General features: G+C 40.3%; 1 protein-coding gene across 1 annotated transcript in view; it reads left to right on the top strand.

Moving 5' to 3' along the window:
* Positions 1–1,110: 1,110 nt before the first annotated feature.
* CA8 (carbonic anhydrase 8 (inactive)) overlaps positions 1,111–24,175 on the top strand; it is a 53,415-nt gene continuing 30,350 nt past the window's right edge. Inside the window, exons 1-3 of the mRNA XM_085221162.1 lie at positions 1,111–1,353; positions 1,574–1,765; positions 5,523–5,647. Coding sequence (XP_085077288.1) covers positions 1,275–1,353; positions 1,574–1,765; positions 5,523–5,647 — 396 coding nt within the window. The 5' untranslated portion in view covers positions 1,111–1,274. The remainder of the gene's footprint in view (positions 1,354–1,573; positions 1,766–5,522; positions 5,648–24,175) is intronic.

Below are 24,175 nucleotides of genomic sequence, written 5' to 3'. Positions count from 1 at the left end.
TGACCTGGACGAGGGCATTGAGTGTACCCTCAGTAAGTTTGCAGATGACACCAAGTTGGGAGGAAGCATCAATCTGCCTGAGGATAGAAAAACCCTATAGAGCAATCTGGACAGGCTGGATCACTGGGCTGAAGCCAATGTGATGAAGTTTAACAAGACCACGTGCTGGGTCCTGAACTTTGGCTGCAGCAACCCCAGGCAGTGCTACAGGCTTGGGGCAGAGTGGCTGAAAGACTGTAGAGGAAACAGACCTGGAGGTATTGGTTGACACTCAGCTGAGCATGAGCCAGCAGTGGCCAAGAAGACCAATGGCATCCTGGCTTGTGTCAGAAATAGCATTGCTAGCAGGAGCAGGGAAGTAATTGTCCCCCTGTACTCAGCACTGGTGAGGCCACACCTTGAGTACTATGTTCAGTTTTGGGCACCTCAGTACAAGAAAGACATTGAGGTCCTGGAGCGTGTTCAGAGAAGGGCAACGAAGCTGGTGAGGGGTCTGGAGCACAAGTCTTATGAAGAGCAACTGAGGGAATTGGGATTGTTTAGCCTGGAAGAGGTTCAGGGAATGCCTTATTGCTCTCAGTAACTCCTTGAAAGGAAGTTATGCTGAGGTGGGGTCAACCTCTTCTCCTGTGTAACTAGTGACAGGATTGGAGGGGATGTATCAAGTAGCAGCACAGAGACTCAGAATCGTGCCTCTTGACTTGTTGAAAACAACCTCCTAATGCAGCAAAGAATACTGGAAGCCATCCCAGCACCAAGGGCACACAGCTGACTTATTCGATGTGGTGTCCACAAGGACCCCTTGGTCCTTTCGTACAGGGCCTCTTTCCAGCTGCTTGCCACTGTCCTGTCCGAAGCCTGAGGAGCTTCCTCCGCAGGCGCAAACAGACTTCGCACTTGTAGATCAAGCTCTCCCTGTCCATACGCTACACACACGGGGGTGCTGCCAAAGCGAATCGCCGGCACATCGAGGCACCACGGCGGGAAGCCGAGGCGAACGGCGTTGTACGGGGAAGCCCAGCCGGGCTGTAGAGCCGCGACCGCCTTCACACCCTCCGCCGGGGGCGGTCGTCCGTGCCCGGCCCCGCGGCGGCGTGATGCAGCGCTCGGCCCTCGCGCACGGCTCCCTCCGCCCCCAGCCCCAGCCCCTGCCCGTCGCCGCACAACGCCAGCCACCCGCGGGGCGGAGGCAGGGCCCGAGCACGACGCAGCGCCGCGAGGCAGCCTCGCCCGTCAGCCGCGCAGCCAGCCCCGGCCCGAGGGGAGCAGCCCCCATGGCTGACCGGAGCCTGATCGAGGGAGCCGAGCCCTTCCCGCGCAGGGAGGAGGCTCCGGAGTGGGGCTACGAGGAAGGTGAGGAGCGTGTGCCGGGCTGCGGCGGGGGAAACTTTCCCCACGGGCAGAGGAGGAGGTGGAGGTGGTGGTGGAGGATTTACATCGCGGCGCAGTGGGGAGGACGATCGCGGGGGAGCCGGGGAGCTCCGGGGGCGTCCGATAACGGCCACGTATTTGGCGGGGGCGAGGCGGGGGTTCCGGGGGTGGATCGCCACGTAACGACTTCTCCTCGCTTCAGGGGTCGAGTGGGGACTGATTTTTCCCGATGCCAACGGGGAATACCAGTCACCCATCAACTTGAACTCGAGAGAAGCGAAATACGACCCCTCGCTCCTGGAAGTGCGCCTGTCTCCCAACTACGTCGTGTGTCGTGACTGCGAAGTGATTAACGACGGGCATTCCATTCAGATCGCACTCAAGTCCAAATCAGGTATGCCCTGGCTTCTCCGGCAGCGTTCCCTGGGCACTCGCTGCCTCTCGGGTTGCTGTGCGCCCATAGGAGGGGCTGCTTCAGCGCTGGCTGCGGCTCGGAGGAGGGGTGGGTGCTGCTGTCTCGAGACCGGCTTGAAGGGAGCGTGTCAGCGCCAAGCTGGATGGGCAATGAGGCTGCTCCAGAGCATGTTCGGGGACTTTCAGATCAAGAGTTGGACCCTGTTGTGGTGCTGTCATTGAGTGTGCTGACAGCTGTCTGCTATTATATTGCTAGCACAGTGTGATGCCAAACTGGCAAAATCTGTCCATTTTCTGAAGTCCGTGTAAGTTAAACTAAACTTTTCCCATTAATTTGAGTAAACTGTGAATACTAACTAATCAGTTAACACAGTTACTCCGGTTATACGTACCTACAATATTGATGAAGAGCAGGTAGCAAAGCAGTCCTCATTTCTTAAAGGGTTTTTCAGGTTAATTCATCAAATAAGAACTAGAAGCTGATAAGCAATTTCAAGTTTAGTGAAATGACAGTATCTCGTTCAGACCTTTCATGTGGATAAACTATTCTCTACAAAGGAGACAACTGTCAGGGAACTTGGCAGAGAAAGCTCTTTGTGTTTTCCACCTCTGTGGTAGTTCTTGCCATGTGTTTTGAAGAGTGTCCAAGTTATTATAACCAGTCTTAGCTAGCAGCTGCCTTCTGGGGGCATTTAAACAGCTGAAGGTTGTCAAACCACAAGACAGTCCAACTTTTGTTTCCTTCTGAGATCCCAGTAGTCCTGTGAGCTGCAGCTGTGTTGGTGGTGAGGGAGTCAGTTCAGTTTTAGGCTAATTTTTTTAAACAGAAGCGTTTGTTCTTTTAATAATTATGTTTTCCTTTATGATATCCCTTCCATGGTAAATTTCATATTCTATTAAAAAACAGAACACTTCTTTCCACAGATTTTTGCGGATTTCCAATAGAACAGAAATTCTGTACTTTCTGTCAGTTTTATTGCCTTCATCAGAAGCAGGGCTCTTTTCCCAGAGAGTAAGGTTCTCTCTACTAGATCAGGAAGGTCGCTGAATTCTCCTCCTCCGGAGCAAGGCTGACTGCAAACAACGTTGCCACTTGCATGCCAAAGTGCAACTCATTAAATCCTCCTTTCTTCAGACAGCTTGTAACTTCGTAGCAATAATTAGTAAAATGGGACTAACGCACCTATATGTGTGTTCAAAAGCATTCGAGATTCAGGAAAAGAAAAATACTTTCTAAATCGGAATGCAGAATTGATATCAGACTGATGAGTGCTGAAATGTAAGAAATTAAGTGAAATAGAATGAAACTTTATGAGTGACATATGGGATTAGGATTTAGGAATTCCTGATTTACTTTCAATTTCTTAGTTTCGTATTACCTAATTTTCCATTTTTAAACGGGACAATTTTTCCACGTTTGAAGGGAGACATTACTTACCCCTATGAAGGGAAGAAAAGAGTTAATAAGCTGTGTTTGACCTAGTATTCTGGCTGATTTTCAGGGATTGCGGAAACTCCTGCAGATTCTCTTCCTCACAGGGGATCTCTGATGACAAATCCATTTAGCCAGATTGTTTTAATGGGAACTGTTGAGCACTAAGTGCTTTTGAAACTTTGTCCAGTTGATGTGCAAGAGAGTCGCATCTACTGTAATGCTGTCAGTCAAAGAACAACTTCTTTGTGGAAAACATAAACAGATTAAGTACATATTAAAAGTCAATTTGTTCTTTTTGGTGAATTATTTTATCCTTCAGTTCAAGACACGCTCCATCTGGAATTCTCCAATCCTTTTTATTATTTAATTGTAAACATTTATACAGGCTGCTTTCAATTTGATCATCATACATATGTTATACATTAGGTGGAATAAGCATGACCAACTGTGTTGTGGAATTGGATATTGAAAATTGCTTTGGAGGGTCCATATAACGGAGAGAATTCTCTTAAGCCATCAGTAGATTGCAATTCAGATGATTTGTTTTCTAGAAAGGATCAAAAATTGCTGGAAAGTATGGTTAAACATTTCATGCATTTACAAGGATCAGAATTTGATGAAAGACAAAGAAAGATAAACATGCTTCATCCACTGAAATGCTTTTATCATGGGATCAGTGTATACATTAAGCTTCAAAAACGAAGTCTTAGAAGCTCCTGTACAGAACTACTTCATATAGAAGACATTTAGTCTAGTTACACTTTTTAGGAACAGTATTTTAAAACAGGAAATGCTCTACTTTCCGAAGAAGTAAACCTAATTATCATGTAACTTCATTCGTCTAGATTTTCCTAAGTACTTCAATTGGTTGTTTTCCCAAATATTCACTAGATTTGCAGATTTTTCCCAACAGATATAGGTATGAGTAGAATATAGATAAAGAAAGTTTAAGAAGCAAGTTTGAATTCATAATCACATTTAGGACATTTCATCAGAGGAACCCTTATAGCTATTAGATTAATTATGACAAATCATTAAAAGAGAACTAATCTGAATATTTCTTCAGCACTAGTGACTGAGAACTGTAATTGATCAGGTTTCTTTCTTTTCTTTCTTTCTTTTTTTTTTTGATCAATATGTTTGCTTTTGTGCAGTTGCAGTATGATTCAGTTGCTGAATTGTTTTACTACTACAGTATATCTTATGGTCCAAACTTGGAGCAAGGCTACTTAGTTCGGACATCAAAATAACTTTTTTATTATGGAACTGCTGTTCTCTAAAGCTGTACATTATCCAATTAAATAATCCTTATCAATTATCAAAGATTGTAAAAATTTCAAAGTCAATGAAATGTAAGCCAGAATGTAATGGATTATGAGGAAGACTATGAGTGACCTTAAATAAAACCCAGCCCTATAGAGAAGCCGGGACTCAAATGATTTTAGCATAAAGTTACCTACAGCATGCAGAATAGTAATTGGTGTGAAGCCAGTTCACAAATCCCTGGGCCAAATGTTTCCACTGATTAATTCCGAAGTAGGCTGGAACTCAAAAAGGTCCAAGCAAAATTGCTTGCTTTTAGTACTTAGGGTAGAAGGCTCATTAATGCAAAAGACTCAAGCTATTATGTGAAGCGGTTGCTTCGTGCAGTAAATATGGATAGATACTTTTAAGAAATTCTGGATTCTGTAAAGAAAAAAAATGTTAGGAAAAAACTATGGCTGTTTAGAAGCTGTTTTTAAGGAAATAAGCACATGCATGATTATATATATTGATTATATTTGGCTATGGAGGCATTCTGTATCTCAAAGGCTGACAGGTGGTGTATGACTTACTACCTTTAACTTACTACCTTTAACTTGGCAAATATTGGCAACAAAAATTTTCTGTCAGCTTCTGTGGTACATAGCTAATATAGGTGATGAAAATTAAGCATTTGGACTAGTTGAAAGTAGTGACCAGTTCAATTCACAACCTCTGCCATCTGTTTAGAGCATGTGGTTACTGTCTTGATAACAGCAATAAACTTATTCACTCTTCTGATAAAGGTACAGTGTTTTTATTTTGTGTTATGAACCAGCTGTTCTGGCTCATAAAACTAAGACTGCAGCATGACAATGTTTTCACTGTTGTTTATAACTGCCTAAATTCTGTACTGCACGGAAGTTCTAAAGTAAAGATCTCACCTCTGTCAACTTCCCTTTCTAACTCAGTTGAGAATAAGCTTGCAGCAATGTCCTCATTGTATTTAGAGAATATATCTACTGGCTATTGGTGTATTAACATTTGTGTTCTTTCCCAGTGTTAATAGGTGGGCCGTTACCTCGAGGACATGAGTTTGAACTACACGATGTTCGATTTCACTGGGGGAGAGAAAACCAGCGTGGTTCTGAGCACACGGTTAATTTTAAAGCCTTTCCCATGGAGGTAAGAGTGACGCTGCATTGCATAAAACCATTTAAATCCAAAAGATTTCGATTCTTAGCTTGACTTTGTGGAAGTTCAAAAGAGATTTTCTTCTAGCTTAGCATTTTAGTGCTTTGTATTTCACCTGCAAAACTGTCTTCCTGAGGTGTGCAGTGGGGATGGTAAATTAGGATATACATCTGGAATAGAATGCCTCCAGCACTCACCCCATGTGATTAATTGGTCATAAAGTTAACTTTCAGAATTATTAACTTCTGTCTTAACAACATTAGTGTTCTAACAAGATCTGCTGTTTCAACACTTCCTATGTCACCTTGACTAGTAGCTCTATATTGGGAGAACTCGCCACTGGAAATGTTACCTTGGTGAATAATAACAATTTAGGAACATTTGGAGGAAACGTATAGTAATTTGTTAAGGAAACAGCTTTACATATCTGAAATATGAAGGTTATGTGATACTCTTAGATATGTTCTTTAATATCTCAGTTAATTTCAAAATTTTGAAACACAAACAAAGTAATTGGAGTCTGAAAAAATTCAGCTCTTCACAAGATGCCAGTTTTGCATTCCCAGGCTCCCCAAATACTAGGGCTAATGTCTTCTTCCCTCCAGCAGCCTTTCATCATTCACTTTCCACTTTCCCATTGCTTACACTTTTCAAGGAATGTCTTGGAGTATTGCTTAGACCATGGACTACAACACTAATGTATCAGATACCAAACTTGATGTTTAATGACTTAAGTTTTGCAATTTTTATTTCATTTACTGTACTCTGTATTAGTTTTAAATAAACTGTCAAGATTTTTTTTCAGATTTCTTTATTTTTGCCTTAAATATCTATCATAATTCCTTAGGAGCCTGAAGCAATTTTTTTTTTTTTTCCTGTTTTCAGTGCTAAGAAATTTATGGCAATGTTATTTGTGAGTTCAGGCAGTGGGAATAGAACTGCTTTATGATAAAGGCTATAAAAAGTATTAGAGTACCTACAGCAGAACTCATTGTAAAAGGCATGTTGGCTTACACCCTCAATCTAACTTTTAGGGTTGTTTAGATACTTTCTTTGGGGTCAAATATAAGTTTCTGGTGTTGATGTTGCACTGGTCTACCACAAAAGCCAGGCAGATATAAAGTCACTTAATGGACTATATAGGTTTGTTTCAGGCAGATCCTGGCAATTCAGGAGAATTAATTGAGTGGGGAAGACTCAACAACCGAAAGGAAAGCAGAGAAATCACCTTTGCATCCTGGTTACCCGGCTTAATATAGTTTGTATGGGCAATAACTTCATGCTACTACAGTGTTCCTATGATGCAGGAAATAGTTTGTTCATTGTGAAGCAGCTCTGCCTGGTGCTGTTCCTCAGGACGGATTCAGCATTGGTGGTCAAGAAATGTTGACATAAATTATGTCGAGAATTGTTCTTGGGTATCCAGTTTCCAGTCTCCTCTTTATCAAGGATCACTCTGCAAACAGTCTTAGTGGCATGTAGAAACACACTAATAATATCTGCAAGACTTACAATACGCTTTAAATATAGCATTAATGTTGAATTTTGCAAACAGATCCCTATGCAGATTAATTTTGGCAGAAAGTGACAGTGTAGTTGATACCATCATATCCAAGATCTGTTGTGCACGGGTGTATTGTTTGAGTCAGTTCATTATCTTCTGCTTCATGTTGCAAAAAAAAAAAAAAAAGCAGTCTGTCTGACAGATGAGTTACATGCACTTCATTTCCTGTATCTGTGAAGAGCAGTTGTATTAAATCCAGCTCAAATTGCTGAAATTAAATATTGGACTTGAGGTGCTTGTAACCATTAATGAGAGTCCAGAATGGATGATTTTCTTTTTGTGTCCCAGGGATTCCCCCACCTAGTTGGTTTTGTGGACAACAAACATTTGGACTAGGGGACTGAGAAATTTATTTTCTTAACTCTTAACATCAGCATTATTTTATGCAGCTGAGGGAAATCAACATACTCTGAACACATACTGGGCTTGAATTTCACTGGGCCTCTTAGTTACTGAACATAAATGGTGATAGATGCCTATTTTTCAGATGCATGAGCACTCTGGGGGAGTTTATGGTTTCTTACTATACTAAGTGGTATTTGTTTCTTTGAACACAAATACATGGCTATAAATATAAATATTTAAATACATCGAGCACCCAGCACGTAGTTTTGTTCAGCTGCTAGTGGGGCAAATCTAGCAGGAATGTTTTCATAACAAACTAGAGATGAATTTACAAAGCATTTTAAAGAATTTTAAACTCTCCTCCCTTTGCAAAAGGAAGACAAGCCAAGCAGATAAGCAGTAATATGCAAGAGCTTGATTTAACTGAGTATGTTTACAACACAACAAAGTAGGTGCAGATTGCATGCTTCATTAAACTATTAGCAAATTGGAGCAGTTCTATAAAAAACAATGTAGAAACTTTGAGTTTAAACAGATCTATCTGAACTAACTATTTATTATCTGGAGCAGCCCTTTGGTTTTTAGGACTGAAGAATGTAATGCTTATTATTTATTGGACCAGGTAGTTGTAGAAGCTTCAGATTATCAGTGTGATGATCTTTGTAAAGGATGACTTTAAAAAGTATTATTTTCAAGTCTGGAAGAAAATTCTTCACTTACTTCTTAAATCTCTTAATTATAGAATCATAGAATTATAGAATGACTAGGGTTGGAAGGGACCCCAAGGATCATCAAGTTCCAGACCCCCTGCCGCAGGCAGGGCCACCAACCTCCGGATCTGGTACTAGACCAAGTTGCCTAGGGCCCCATCCAACCTGGCCTTGAACACCTCCAGGGATGGAGCATCCACACCCTCTCTGGGCAGCCTGTTCCAGCACCTCACCACTCTCTCTGTGAAGAACTTCCCCCTGACATCCAATCTAAACCTTCCCTCCTTGAGCTAAAACCATTCCTCCTTGTCCTGTTACTGTCTACTCAAGTAAAAAGTTGATTCACCTCCTTTTTATAATCCACTTTTAAATACTGGAAGACTATTGTGAGGTTTCCTTGCAGCCTTCTCCAGACTGAACAAGCCCAGCTCCCTCAGCCTGTTTTCCAGCCCTCTGATCATCTTTGTGGCCCTGCTCTGGACCCTCTCCAACATCTCTACATCTTCCCTGTATTGGGACCCCAGACCTGGATGCAGTACTCCAGATGGGCCTCATGAAGGCAGAGTAGAGAGGGATAATCACCTCCCTGACCCTGCTGGCCACCCCTCTTCTGATGGAGCCCAAAATACCATTTGCTTTCCAAGCTGCAAGAGCACAGTGCTGGCTTGTGTTCAGTTTTTCATCCACCAGAACCCCCAGGTCCTTCTCCACAGGGCTGCTCTCAAGGAGTTCTTCTCCCAGTCTGTACGTAACTGGGATTACTCTGACCCAAGTACAAAACCTTGCACTTTACTGTGTTGAACCTCATTAAGTTCACGTAGGCCCACATTTCGAGTCTGTGGAGGTCTCTCTGTATGCCACCCCTTCCATCTAACATGTCAGTGCACCACTCAGCTTGGTGTCATCAGCAGACTTGCAGAGGGTGCACTCGAGCTCATTGAGGGTGCACTCAAGTCCATTAATCTTCAATCTCTGCTTTTATAGAAATTTAGCAATATCTCATATGAGTTAGGTAATATCCTGTGTCTCTTCATGCAACAATCTATTATTTCTTACTCGACAGCTGGACCTTTGCACATGGTTAAGATATATAGGTTCATGGTGAGGTAGGTGTGACTCCTAAACTTAAGAACTTTTGAAACAGCTTGAAATTGTTCACACTGGAGAAGAACATTATTTATGTGAGTTGGAGGCTGAGTGCATCGTTATGTTTATTACTGTTTGAAGTTCAGCAAAGATGTGTTTTCCACCTTTCTTGACTGAAGAAGTCAGAATGTTGGCAATAATATACAAGCACTAAAACATCTGTGCTTGCAATCAGTCAGGAAAATAAGACAAAAGAATAAATAGTTGTCAAAGGTGAATACTATAAAACTTTTTAATTCCTTTTTAATCAAAGGAATACTCCTCTCTTTGTTTCATAAAAAGCAGATCAGAAGGGCTGCTCTTGCTTTTTGGACAGAAACTGGAAGGAGACATGCAACTTTCTCCAGAAACTGTTCTCACTAAGTACTTCTACTGCACATAAATAGTGTTACTTGACCTTTGACCACCAGTTGTGTCATGTTTTCAGTAACTGTCTTAACACTGAGAGACTGTTTCTTGTCAGTAAGTGGAACAAGGTACCAAAAGTCAGGTCATGCTTTGCAGTACGCATTTTCACAGAGCAGTAAAACTCATGCTTTTGCCCTCATGTATGTTACCTGAACCTGATTTAGGTTTAAATGAGAAATTATTCCATATATTTCTCTCTTTCATGCCAAGAGTATGGATTATCAAACTCTAATGAGGCTCTGCCTCTCCTCCTTATCTTTGCTGTGTAAGGGGGAGATAGATGGAGACAGAAGTAGAAACTGACTGCTCATGTTAGCCATGAGCATTTATTATTATTTTTAACAGAATGGCTATAGGGGTACCTAAAAATGGACTACCACTGTACCTGATCTTTGTATCGACATGGCATATTATGATGCCAGGCCTAACCAATTTATAGTCCAAAAAGGACAGGAGAGAGCAGGAGAAAATGAACCATGGGATGGCATTAATACCTTTTTATGTAAAAATTTAATATGTTTTAACAGCTTCTGAAATGAAGGAAAATGTAGGGAAAATTATTCCTTAAAGGTGTCTCCTGCTTGTATTTACTCAAGTGTTGGTGTAACCAAAGCCATAATCTGAACATAAAGAAACTGTTGTTTCTAGGCGGCTGTTCTGAAATAAGACTGTAACTAAGGAATAAAAAGGCTCCTTTCAATGCTTGTATATGACCAGGAACATAATTCCCTGTAATCCAACCTCTTTAAAATGTAGGATTGTATTAGCTGTGAACCATATTAAAACTCTCAATAGAAAAGGATTGGCAGAAAACCATTTAAAAAATGTTTCAGAGATATGCAGGAAGGTTAAAACTTGTATTATTATCTGTTTTGGAACAGATGAAAATCCGGTTGCCTGAAGGACCAGAATCAGTTCTGCACAGGAAAATCAGTGTTCCTTTCTGTTGTGTAATGAAGAGCAGAGCAATTCATTCTGTAATCTCTTTCAGAGTTACTGAAATATCTGCTAGAATGTGCTTATGTATAATTAAACATACCCTCTGTCCAGTTTAAGTCATTAAATTTCCCTCTGATCTCATGAAATGGTGCCTGCCTGTGGATTGCATCACTGTTATGGTTTTCAAGTGTCAGACTAGGCTGTCAACGTTACAATTCTCAGCTCTCAAATCTTTACAGTCTGTGTGTGAGGATTTCTCTGTGTTGAGATCTGTAGTCACAAACTTGCACAGAATGCATCTCCTTCCTGCCATTTCTTGAGAGGAAGTGATGTACTTTCAACATAGATGTTTATTCTTTGCCAACCTTAGGCATTCTTTGCCATTTTCTTTAGTTTTGCTGTCTGTTTTGTTCAGTTACTTATTAGCTTGTTAGCAAATTATTTTTTTTAAAAGGATAAAATATTATTTGTAGCTGAAATAGAAGGCATATGCTTCCCTGTCAGTTCCTCATGACATGGAAATGTATAAATTTCAGTGAGATGGGGTAGGTGGGAATGGCAAGCAGAACTTAATGCGTAATGACAGCAGTTTCTGATACGTGAGCTTAGTTTTGAAACCTGTGGATTTTTGATGGTAGTTTTAATGGGACTATAATCCTAGTCATAAACTATAACAGAAAACGTTTTAAACTGAGGAATAAATCCTATTACCTGAGTAATGTAAGACCTAGGAGTGAAGAACATCCAGCTTAGGCAGTCTTGATTTAAGAGGAGGCAAACAGAGCAGACTCCGGAATGATTTACATACCTTCATGCTGAGGTTTGGAACACTGCTTAGAAATTTTCCACGTTTTCTAATGGAAGAGTAGTTTGTCACTCAGTGGCTTGGAACATTTTCTAAATTTTGAAATCATTGCAGAATAATACAGTGGTCCATGATTAAAGCAGTTCTTCTTATAAGAAAATGATTTCATTCATGTAATTACTATGATAATGAATGAGATGCTCACAACAACATTCCAAACAAACCAATCAACATTCTAAGAGATATTATTAAACATTTAATTGTTTAAATAAATAAATAAATAAATAGCTGCAATCCTGCAGTGCCTTTGTTAAAAGTTGTAATATACACAACTGAAACCTAAAAAAGCTGTTCAGAGAGAAGGAGAGGAATGAAGAGAAGAGAGTTGGAAAGGATCTTCAAAGATCAAGTCAAACTTTCTGACCACTTCAGGGCTAAACAAATGTTAAAGCATATTACTGAGGGCATTATCCAAGTGCCTCTTGAATATTGACAGGCATGGGACATCAACCACCTCTCTATGTCTCTTTGAAGCCTCTTCCAGTGTTTGACCACTCTCATGATAAAAAAGTATTTCCTAATGCCCATCTGTCTGGCATAGGTTTGTGCCTTTCCCATCCTGCTATTGGATCCCAGGGAGAAGAGACTGGCATTGCCTTCTGCACTTCCACTTCTCAGGAAGCTGCAGCGAGCTGTGAAGCTGAATCTTTGAAAGTTATGAATAAAAGATCAATTAAAGTAGACATGGCCATTGAGCATTATCTAATTCTTGAGAACAAAATTGTGGAAAAACTCAGGAAAAACAGACCAATATATATAAGCATATATTTTCAGTTTTGATTTCCAAATCTGCATTGATTTATAGAGATACAGAATCTTCTACGCATTATGTCTACACGTTTTGCCTTTTAGAAACATAATAATAATTAGTATTACACAGCACTCCATGGGCAAAATCAGTTCTAGGACTAATTTCAGAGCTGTCAGTGAATTGTATTATTTGTGTGTTAGCCTCATATGTGCAGGTGTTTTAAGTATTTTTCTGTATTATTCTATACATCTTACACTCATTGGTCCTCTAATTCATGTATCTTCTCTATGTTGTTACTGTTTTTCTTTTTTTTTTTTTTTTGTTAGTGGTATAAAGCTGGGAGGTCTTTGTTCCCTCCCAGTATACTAAATGAAAACTGGCAGGAAGATAAAAACAAAATTACCATCATTGTAAAAGCACACAGAGGCAGCTTATGACTCAGGATTGCTAGTTGCTAAGCTCTTTCAGTATTACATTTTTATCATGGTTGAAGGATAATTTAACTTAAATAGGCACATGCAGTCTCTGAAGTATACTTTGTTTCTAGGTAATTTGTCAACATGATTGGCTCTTGTATTGCTCACTCTCGTATAGTTTTCATTTATCATGGAATATGATCTATGAGCTTTGTAATGTGGATTCATGGTTCAGATACATGCAGAAATGGGCTGTTGTGCTAGAAACATACATTTAGCTTGACTAGCATCTGAGAAATATCCATGTTAAGCTCTGTGGAAGAACTATACACATATTCAGAGGTAGTGTTATTTCCTCCATCTGTACAAAATCTGTGATTTATTCATTGAATAAATAAAGACATACAAGCTGCCAGACACCAAGTCAAAGAGTGGCATTAATTGTTAGTACTGATGTTTCTTTATTATTCAGTTTCTCTTTTAAGAGTTATCTTTCTTCCAGCTAGTCATGTGCTTGAGGCTTCATGGATTGCACACATCTGAAAACTTTTGCGGTGGCAGTTGCAGTAGTCTGTGATTTGTGACTTCTGCCAGAATGGAGAATTTCAGTACTCTTCTGAGATATGAATGGTCCAAACTACAAATGATTGAGTGAAATAGGAATAACTTTTCTAAGGAGAACATCTCAGATGAAGGAAGTTTGCTGAAGGAAATTTCCTTGAGGCTTTTAAAATACATGTAGATATGACGCTTAGGGATGTGTTTTGGTGAGTGTGGTGCTGATGGGTTGATTGTTGGACTAGATGATGTTAGAGATCTTTTCTGATCTTATTAATTCAATGATTCAATGAAATGATGAGAAGAAAGTGAGAAGTGAATCAAGAGGAAATAAATTCTCTGTGCTCCTTGTTCTGGAGCTTACTGGTTTAGTGCTGCCAGAAGTTGAGTCTTTGCATTTTGCCAGTAATAGACATTTTGCACCAAATTTTCTTGCTGTCATGCTGGGTGCAGTGTTCAGTCAAAGATTATAGTCTTGGTCGCAGTACTTGTAGTCATGAATATAGAGGCTGCTATTATGACATCCCTTACTGAAAAGCCCATTCTGAACTTTAACAAGATGGCTACTTATGTTTTCACTGTGCTATAAACGGGAGAAGAGCTTGTGTAGTCACTTAGAAGATGAGACCTCTGAGGAGGATTTAAGCCCCAATTTGAGCATGCAGGTGTATTCCCTGTTGTTTTTTTTTTTTTTCATGGCTGTCTGCCCTTGACTGGTTTTGCCTTGGTTGTACATAGTTTTCTAATTTCTGCTATGGTCATTGCTAAATCTTGTGTCAGTTTCCTGGCATCTTGAAACTTTGCCCTCACTACTGTGCCTAAGTCTTTCTGCCCAAGACCTGTCAGTTCTGAAAGAAGTTAGGAAAGAAGATTACCTATTTACTCCCTTTCCATGCTGAATACTTGCATCAAGACCAATTTGTAGGTTAGCCTCAGGATATGAGTGAAAGAGAGAAACAACAGATCTTTGATGAAAACCTAAATATCCTTTTTTTTTTAGTTATTTGTGTTAATGGTAGACATATGGCTCTTAAGAGGTGAAGGATAAAACTTGAAGCTTACCTAAGAGCTGAAGAGCTTTGAAGGCTTCCACAAGTATGGACTGTCATGCCTGAGTGCCTCATAAGAACAAATAATGTAATCTTTGCCTCCATCTGTGCAAGTGAGACAAATTCTTGTATTGCCAATGAACTGGTAGAAAACAAGTTCAGGGGGATTATTTGGCCATCATCACACATACCTTTTTCAGAACTGTCAGAGAACTGATTCATAATTCCTATATGCTTAAGTTCTAGAAAGATTTTCAGACACTGTAGTACCAAAATAGCTAATTTAGGTTGTAAATCTCAGTTCAGCAGTTTAACCATAGGGGCTGTCTGATGCCTTGCTATGCAGGCCACGCAGTTGCCAGTAGGACAGTCTCACTGTTTATTTCTACCTTCCCACTGTGCCAGCATTAAGCCATGTAATGAACTGGACTGAGGCACAATTACAGTTCAACAAAATTTTGGAAGTCCATGCATCTAGGGGAATGGAGAGAAGTATAATACTATTATGCAATGTGCAGAAGCACAATTCATGGGGCAGCTGTTGGATATGCATTGCAAGGTTTATTATTCTGATGAAAACACAGCCAACATTACAGAAAATAAATGGTCTCAGTTTCCTTCAGGAGTATAGGATGGATGAACAACTGCTTGCTGGAGAGTACTTGAGATTATGACTTAAAAAGATAATATGCAGCTGCAGATTGTCATCTTTTTAGAGAGACCTTTAGCTTGCACACACAAAACTATGAGATTCAAATAAGTTATTAATCAATCTTAATAAATTTGGAGGGTTTGGTATTTTTTTTTTTTCTGCCTTTATTAAAGATTCTATTGTTGAGAATGAAGTTGTTGATTTAAATCTCTCCATATACAAACAATCCGGTTCTAAGTCCAGGGCAGCATGTTGCAGCCAACACTTTGTGGAACTGGACATGTTTATATTAAATACCTAGTTGTACAAATAGCACTTCCAGTGTTAACCATGTAACCTCACCACTTCGTGTTTTCTGTGTTGATGGCATTGCTAGCCTGTAATGTCATCAGCTATTCATCAAGGTCCAGTCCTTTTAGAAGAGATTCACACTTTGCAGATATGAAGATAAAAAAGCATGTGCAGACATACACATACAACCATGCAGACTGGCCACAATCCAGAGTAACAGCAGGATGGAGAGTTCTGCACTGAAATCCTTGTTTTTTCCTTTCTTGGCTTTCAGAGTTCAGGGGAAGGAAAAATAAAGGCTTGAATATGAATGTGCTCCTCTTAGCACAGGTAAATGCAGACCCAGGGAACCACAGTCTGCATGTTTTCTGAGGCCAGATGAAGGTATCAGGGAACAATATTCTGCTCTGTGTTGCTCCTTTCTTCACATTCTGAGCAGAAACTTGGCACAGTGAAGAGCTCTACTTAAGAATTTGACTGTAAGAACTATGTAGCTTTTCTTTCTGAGTATTGAAAGTCAGCAAAATAGAGTCAAAGATGTTTTGCCTTTTTCATTCCTTTACTTAGCCAGTATAATTTTACTGAGGTTGGAAAAGTGTACATTTTTTATTAATTCTTGTTTTGCTTTTATCTCCTAGGCATGCCAGTAGAAATAAGCACTGCTTGTGCTTTCAAACAGGAAGAAAAAATAAATACAGATGAATTACAAATTATTGTGTCCTCAGTTTCTCCTACACCCATTGATGCCTTGCTAGTAGTTTTTTAAGATGAAAACAAGCTAATGACACATGTCAGTAGCCTCTGTGAGCTGCTGTGGTGAAGGTTTGACCTTCTGTTCAAGTCCTGGGTGAAAAGGGTCTAGGTAGGGTTTGCAGAGCTTTCTGGTGATTGGTCTCCTTCAATCTTCTCCCACATTGGCATTGTGGTTGCATTAATCATACATTTTATGCCTGTATCTTGCATCCCTGTTAGTGCTGAGAGACTGCAGTGGTGTTTGCCTTTGTGTCAGCCTCCTTGTGCCACTTTCTTGTTTCCTAATATTGGAAATGAAGCTTCCCTGTGACAAGTTGGCCCACCTTTAGTTAGAAGAGGGACGCAAGATTTGACCCATTTTTTGTTTTTCTTCTTAACAAGGTTAAATCATTTTCTTTTATTAGCCTTTTATCTTCCTTTGCCAAAACAGAAAGAAGAGCACTCGGACGGATTATTTATTTATTTATTTATTTATTTATTTATTTATGGCTTCCTTTTCTTTTTAGCTTAATACTTGTAGCTGTAGTCTTTTGATTTTCTCAAAAGTTGTAATTACTGATATTAATTTGTTTTTTTCAGTGGACCAGGAGTTCTTTTTCTTATGTGAAGTGAGACTACTGCAAGATACTAGATTATTCAGTGGGAACACAGAAGTCTGGTTAATGTTAGATGTTGCAATATTTTCATTACTCTTTTTATGGTTTACCAATATGGTAAATACTTCTATAGCACAAGGAACTTGCCACAGTGACTGCTAGAACATTTCTGTTGATTTAACAGATAATTCAGTAGTCCCACTATTCCTTGTCCTTCCAGTGACACGCCTGAAGGCATGTTGCACAGTTGCCTAGAATTTCTTCTGTAGTCTATTCTTTTAGTTTAGGCAATTGCTTCATGGCTGATTTTGTGGAAAGAATAGATTTTGGAATCTGCAACAATTCCTTATACAATCTAACTAAAATAATTTCCTTTACAACCACATTACAGTTCAACCCTCTTTGAAAGGTCCATGGAGAGGAGAGCTGACAGTCAGGTTTTTTTCTGGATGATATCTTGATATCACAAATGAGCATTTATTCTGAAAGTTTTAGCTGTGAATTTAGGTTTTGGCCTGAGACACTTTTTATCTCATGCTGTGATGCAAAGTTGTCTAAACAGCTCTGTACTCTACTCCATTCTGCTTCCACCAAATTTGACTGATTTTAGATTACAGGTTACTTTGTTCAAGGAATGTCATCTTGTTAATTACATACTCAAGAGCTTGACAGTTAAATGATGGACTAGGCCTAGATCTTTAGAGTTTCAATAAATTATAACAAGCGAGATTGAGCAGAAGTTGTGTTCTCCCTTCTCCCACGTTATACTACTTGGGAGATTTTTTACTCTTAAGTGTTATCTGTGTTTCTTGGCACTGCTTCCAGCCTGTCTTATCATTGATCTCAGCACTGCTCTCAAAGATAGGCACAGAATTCCCTTCGTGTCTTTGTTTTGACAATAATCTATGTGTGAAATGTTAAAGATTATTTAATTCCCATTGAAATTCAGTGGCATTTTGGCACCTATCTACAAGAGAAGCTTTGAAAAATTCAAGTCTACAAGCAAAAAAAAGTTCACTGATCAACACTCTAAGTCTCTTGGCTACTGATTCCTACTCTTCTTCATACTACTTTTACGCAGAGTTCATAATAGAATCATTTGTTTTTATTTGCATTTGCATTTTAAAAAGAGTATATTTTTCTTGACTGAACCATGCAGGCTTTGTACTTTATGGGTTTTTGCTTCTTTCTTATGTTATGAAGTATGGAGATGTACTCTTGCTTCTCATAAGACATTTTCCAACAGCCTCTGTATCAATTCCATGAACTTTAATTTCCTAAACCTCTCCTTCAGGCTGTTAATAACTAACTCTACTTTTTTAATCACTTTTCTTGAACCTGTGTGCCCTGGTCATATCCTTGGTTTGGTCCCCTTGTGAGGCTTTGAAGCTTAATTACTGTATGTTATGGTCACTGCCAGCAGCTTAGTCAATTGCTTCCTGAAGCAATTCAGTGCCAAGTCAAGTATCAACTCATAAATTCTTGTGCACATGTATAATAGTAAGGGATATTTTTTTCCACATTTTGTCCTTGTGTGATATTGTTGATGGAATGTTTGGTTTGTTGAAATTATGCAACATTACCGTATGGCTAGGCTGTGTTGGCATCCATTATTACTAGCTGAAATTCTCAGCTTCATTTCAACCTTCTTTAACCAGGAGAAAGACTATATGCCAGCTCTCGTTAGGCATATGGAGTTTTCCATTCGTACGATTCCCTCCTCAGCTTTTATGGCATGTTGTGGATGAAGTGGGAATGTACTGGTCTTTAACAAAACGGGGTGAGTCCAGGAGAACAGTTGTTAAGTTCTACAATAGTTAGCAGAGCAGTTGTTTTTATGTCAACCATATAAAATCTAACAGGAACAAGTGCCGGACTCTGCACTTGAGAAAGGGCAATGCTGGATATACAAACGGACTGGGAGACAAGAGCCCTTCAGAAAAGAATGTGGGGTTGCTGGTTGACAGCATGTTGAATCTAAGTCAGCAGTGTGCCCTGGCAGCCCAAGGGCCAACCATACCCTGGCACTGTGCTGCCACTGGGAGAGGGGAGGGGCTGCCTTCTCTGCTCTGTGCTCTGCAGCCTCACCTCAAGCACAGGGTGTTGTTTGGGTGCCATAATATAAGAAGGACAAAAAATGATTAGAGAGCATCCAGAGAACAGCTACAAAGATGATGTCTGGACGGCAAAGTGTATGAGAAGAGGCTGAGCAAGTGCAAATTAAGAATACAGTAAGGCCAGCAACAGATCTTAAAAGATTGGTTTTGTTCCCTGCAAAGATCCACAGAGCAGCCAGTGCCATAGAAGAAAAACGTGCATGTTCTTGTAATACATTTTTATTGATAGAAGTTGGCTTCCAGAACTAATAAATGTACAAGGTCAGATAGAGTGACTTCGATTCTTGCCAGCATTCATCATCCCAGTGACTTATTCTGTGTAAAAGGCCTTTTTGTATTGATATAAGAAATGTTTTCCATGATAGAGAAAGGAATTCACTGAAGTGTGAGGTTTTCATTTGTTTATTGCTTTTGAAGGCCCAAACTCAGGTCCTTATTCAGTTTTGAATTTGAGAATTCAGTGTTGATTTGAGATAGGTAACTAGTTCTAGCATCTGTTTTTCCTGGGCAAGGACATCAGGACTAGGATCAAAAATCTTTTGATTGAGTGGGAACCAGATGAAAATTAAGAGGATCCTCAAAATTTGTTCTATACCAAATAATCCTTCTTTGGAGTTCATTTTGCTGCCTAGAATAATTCCTTAATCTTTCCTGGAAGGGAGAATCTCTCCAGCTGTTCTTGAAACAAATCAGCTCTATCAGTACTTGGTTATTGTTTGTCTTTATGAATTTTCAGTTCATCCAACTTCAAGGATTTTAAGTTTCTGCTACAATTATTTTATTTACAGCTGGAATATTAAAAGGCTCCAAATAATTCTGGATTTTGGAATGCTAAGGAGTTTCTCACATTCTTCTGATATTTCTGTAAAAGTACACTGTCTAGCATTCGAAGTCAGCTATGACAATCAGCAGCACAGCTCACTCATTCTGGTTGTATAGAAACAACCTGATTACTGATTATCAACGTGTTAGCTGGCAACTTTTACAGCATCTCTCCTGCTTTAGTTTGTTTGTACCTACAACGAAGCTCACGCTGGTGAGCTGCCAATATACTGAGCTGGTTATTTAAAAAACCTATATAATTGTGTTCGCATCAGAGGCTGGCAACCACCACTTGTGAGCAGGCACTCTCAAATCAATGTCTCAAATCAATATAGCTGTCAAATCAATGTAAAACTGAAGATTTTACCAAAACACAGATCACTGATCTAGTAAGTTGCCCTGGCTGCTATGAAGTTGTCAGTGTATGCAGACATTATATTGATAGTTTCAAGACTTGTAAAAGCACTGAGTTCTTTCCTCTGTGCTCATCTGATTCCCATTAATATTTTCAAAAGTTACAGGCCTTGTTGTTTGTGCACTATCCTCTTTAGCAAATTCTATGTTTGTAGTCTTTTTGCTGTCATTTTTTCTTCTACTGTTATCTGATTTTTTTTTCTGTTTTTTTTCTGATGTCATATTGCAAAAAATCAAATAAACAGAAGACAAAGAGCTCTAGAAAGTCACACAAATACATAGGAAAAACCACAATTTGGAAGGAACATTTTTCAAAGGACACTGAGGACATTTAGTTCTTACAACTTTCTTACTAATATTCCCCTTTCTGAATCCCTTGTTCATTAAATTATCCAGCCTCTGAGCTACATTTTTCCTGTTCTGTAGAAGAATAATTTTGATTTGACTTCCATGTATTTAAACAGATGTTGACATCTATTTAAATGTGTGCGCTCAGGATTATTGGAAAGCAGAAGATGTGAGGCCTAATGGCTTGTTGTTAGGATGTATTTTGGCATTATTAATTTTCATTGGTTTTCCTGTCTAATTTCATCTCATATATCCCTAATAACAGAACATTTTCTGTGAAGAGTTATTTCAAACATTACCTAGATTCAAAACATGGAAACGTAATCACAGAATCACAGAATCACAGTAGAGGTTGGAAGGGACCTCCAGAGATCATCGAGTCCAACCAACCCAATTGAATACCATGCGGAATCAGACCAGTGTTCCATCCAGTATTCCATCTGTAGCTGTGGCAGTAAGAGATGCTGTCTGAGGAGCACCTCAGCCTTACCGCTTCGTGTGTTGTACTCAGTCTTCTGTGAGTTGTTGGACCTAAGGCTATATCTCTGCCTGTTCTTTTATCTGTTTGTGGACATAATTCATCCAACCCATTTATGAACCTGCTGGTACTGTGTGACTCCACAAGTGTTTATGGCAGCAAGTTTACAACCTACTGTGTAATAAACAAAGTGCTAATCTACTGTAATTATCACTGCCTCTAAGGCAATAATGCAGAAGCATTTTTAACACTGACCAGAAATTTGTTCTACACTGAGCTACAGAAACCCAGCAGAAAGCGGTGATTCTTGTTCCAAGGAGACTAACAGTTATTTAAAGCATTCTTGAGCAGAACCTCAAAGTTACAGAAACCTTCAGACCAGAAGATGAAGAACATTTTAGTACCTTTAGTAATGTTGATTACTAAATGTGGACTTTGTCAAGTCGTGCCTACATTAGCCTTAAGCACATTTATTTTTACACTTTGCATTATTTTCTTTTTGTAGTAGACCATCCTGACTTCCACTGAGTTGGTGGGGAGGAAAGAGGCTCTGAGGGTCTGCAGAGAATCTTCTTTCCCCAAGTAAATGGCAAGGCCTAAAGATACCCTTATAATGGGTAGCTCATACTTAACTTTTCTCATGTCTCAGGAGATGTGGGAAGAGGTATATATATATATATTTATATAAAATGATATATACTGGCTAGGTATATATACAGATATACACCTATATATTATTAGTATAGGAACTGGTCTCTGCCCTGATAAGCCTGATGTCTGAGACAGGACAACAACCTGTTTCTGGATGCACTGGGGTTATTGCTGGTACAGTATGAAGTGCTTGTTCATTTTCTTCTCTCTGAGGCTGTTTGCCTTTCAAATCTTCAGAAGCAAGCAATTGTCAGAACATGGAAAAACATCAGATTACAGACTTAACCTCCAAAGGAGCGCAGCAAGTTGCTGAATGTCATGGCAGCCCTAGCCAGGACCTGCCTGTTGACATTGTTGAAGTAATGCTCTTTTTAAATTTGGCTATCGCTCTCAGCTCTATTGTTCCAGTCACCGAAGGAAAAGCTTGCTTTGACATTTCAAACAAAATGAATAGCGTTGCCATGTAGCATTGTTCTCCACAGCACCAAGGACGTTGCCATCAGGATTGCAGTCACTGCAACCTTTTTCTTTCCTGTGTGCGCTCCGCCTGCCCGCAGCTGGCTCACATTCCCTCCTGAATGTCAGGGGTTGGTTGGGGTGATGGGACTGATGGCATGAGCCCCCTCTGGCGGATGGCTCCTGCACACTCCAGGCTCTCTCCGGAAAATGCAGTGCTCTGTCTTCTTGAGTGGCGGCCGTTCTGTGTTGAGTGAAGTGAGCTTTAGGGGTTGGATTGTTATTGTTTGGTCCTTTGTTTTTATTCCTTTAAAAGCCAAAGGCAAATTAAATGTATAGAAAAGCTTGTAATGTACAATAAAATATGACACCAAGTACATTCAAAATTAGTTCTAACAGAGAGCATTTGGTCTAGAAATTCTGTAGTCAAGAACATATATATTAGTGTTTTCATGTACAAATTTTTTTAAAAAAAGTTTCCTTTCTTAGTACAACAAATGCCTTTAATTGACATAAGTAGAATTATTTGCAATGATAGTTCGAAATTCAATTTGATTTATGATAGATTCATTTGGGCTAGGGACTGGGGCAGGGGGATGCTGGGGGTACTGGTGTTCTAGAGGATCCTAGATCCTCTATAAAGGCGGTGAGAGGGAAAGCCCAGCTGAAGTGCCTTTATACCAATGCACACAGCCTGGGAAATAAGCAGGACGAGTTGGAAACAGTGATGTGCTTGGAAAGTTATGACCTTTTTGCTATCACAGAAACATGGTGGAATGACTCCCATAACTGGAATACCACCACTGAGGGATATCACCTCTTTAAAACGGATAGGCAAAGTAGGAAGGGTGGGGAGTTGCCCTCTATGTAAAAGAGTGGATAGACTATGAGGAGCTCCTTCTGAGAAAGTCAGGAACAGGTTGAGAGCCTGTGGATTAGAATTAGGGACTGGACTAACAAAGGCCATCTGGTGATAGGCACATACTACAGACCACCTGATCAAGGGGAGACTGTTGACGAAGTTTTCTTGCTTCAGACGCGGGAAGCATCATGCTCACAGGCTCTCATCCTGATGGGGGACTTCAACCATCTGGATATCTATTGGAAAGATCACACGGAGAGCTGCAATAGGTCCAGGAGGCTCCTGGAATCCATTGATGATAACTTTCTGGTGCAGGTATTGGACAGACCGACCAGAGGTGAAGCGTTTCTGGACCTGCTGCTCACCAATGCAGAGGAGATCATTAAAGGTGTTAAGGTTGGAGGCAGCTTGGGCTGCAGTGACCATGCCCTAGTTGAGTTCATGATCTCGAGGGATGGGGGCCTGGCAAAGAGTGGCATCAAGATCCTGAACTTTGGAAGAGCAAACTTTAAGCTGTTCAATGGACTGTTGGCTAAGATCCTTGGGATGCTGTCTTTAAAAACAAAGATGTTGAGGAGAGCTGGCTTCTCTTCAAGGATGCCTTCCTGAGAGCACAAGAGCTCTCCATCCCTCTGAATAAGAAAGTAGGTGGAGGAGGTAGGAAACTGGCATGGCTCAGCAAGAGCCTGCTGGGCAGGCGAAGGGCAAAGAGAGGTGCGTGCAAGCTCTGGAAACAAGGGTGTGTCACATGGGAAGAATGCAGAGATGCCACCCGGACTTGCAGACGTGAGATCAGGAAAGCCAAGGCACAGGCAGAACTGAACTTGGCGAGGGATGTAAAAAACAATAGGAAGACTTTCTACAGGTACATTGGCCAGAATAGACAGGCCAAAGCAAGTGTACCTCCTTTGGTAAACGCAAAAGGAGAACTAGCTTCAACGGATGGAGAGAAGGCTGAGGTACTGAATGAGTTCTTTGCCTCGGTCTTCTCTGGCAGCCAGGATTCTAGTATTTCTCACGTCCCTGAGCCCTGGATCCCTAAACCTGTAGGTGGGAACCAGGGCGGTAAATCCCCCCCCCCTATAAGGGCAGAGCAAGTCTGAGACCGCCTCATGAGACTGAATGTGTACAAGTCTATAGGGCTGGATGGCGTGCATCCCAGGGTTCTGAAGGAGCTGGCCAAGGTGGTTGCTGAGCCGCTCTCCATCATATTTAAAAAGTCATGGCTGTCAGGTGAGGTCCTGGATGACTGGAGGAAGGGTTATGTCACTCCCATTTACAAGAAAGGGAGCAAGGAGGACCTGGGGAACTACAGACCAGTGAGTCTC

The sequence above is a fragment of the Meleagris gallopavo genome, chromosome 3, assembly GCF_905368555.1.
Source record: "Meleagris gallopavo chromosome 3, MGAL_WU_HG_1.1, whole genome shotgun sequence".
NCBI lineage: Eukaryota > Metazoa > Chordata > Aves > Galliformes > Phasianidae > Meleagris > Meleagris gallopavo.
This window is presented reverse-complemented; position numbering and strand designations above follow the sequence as displayed.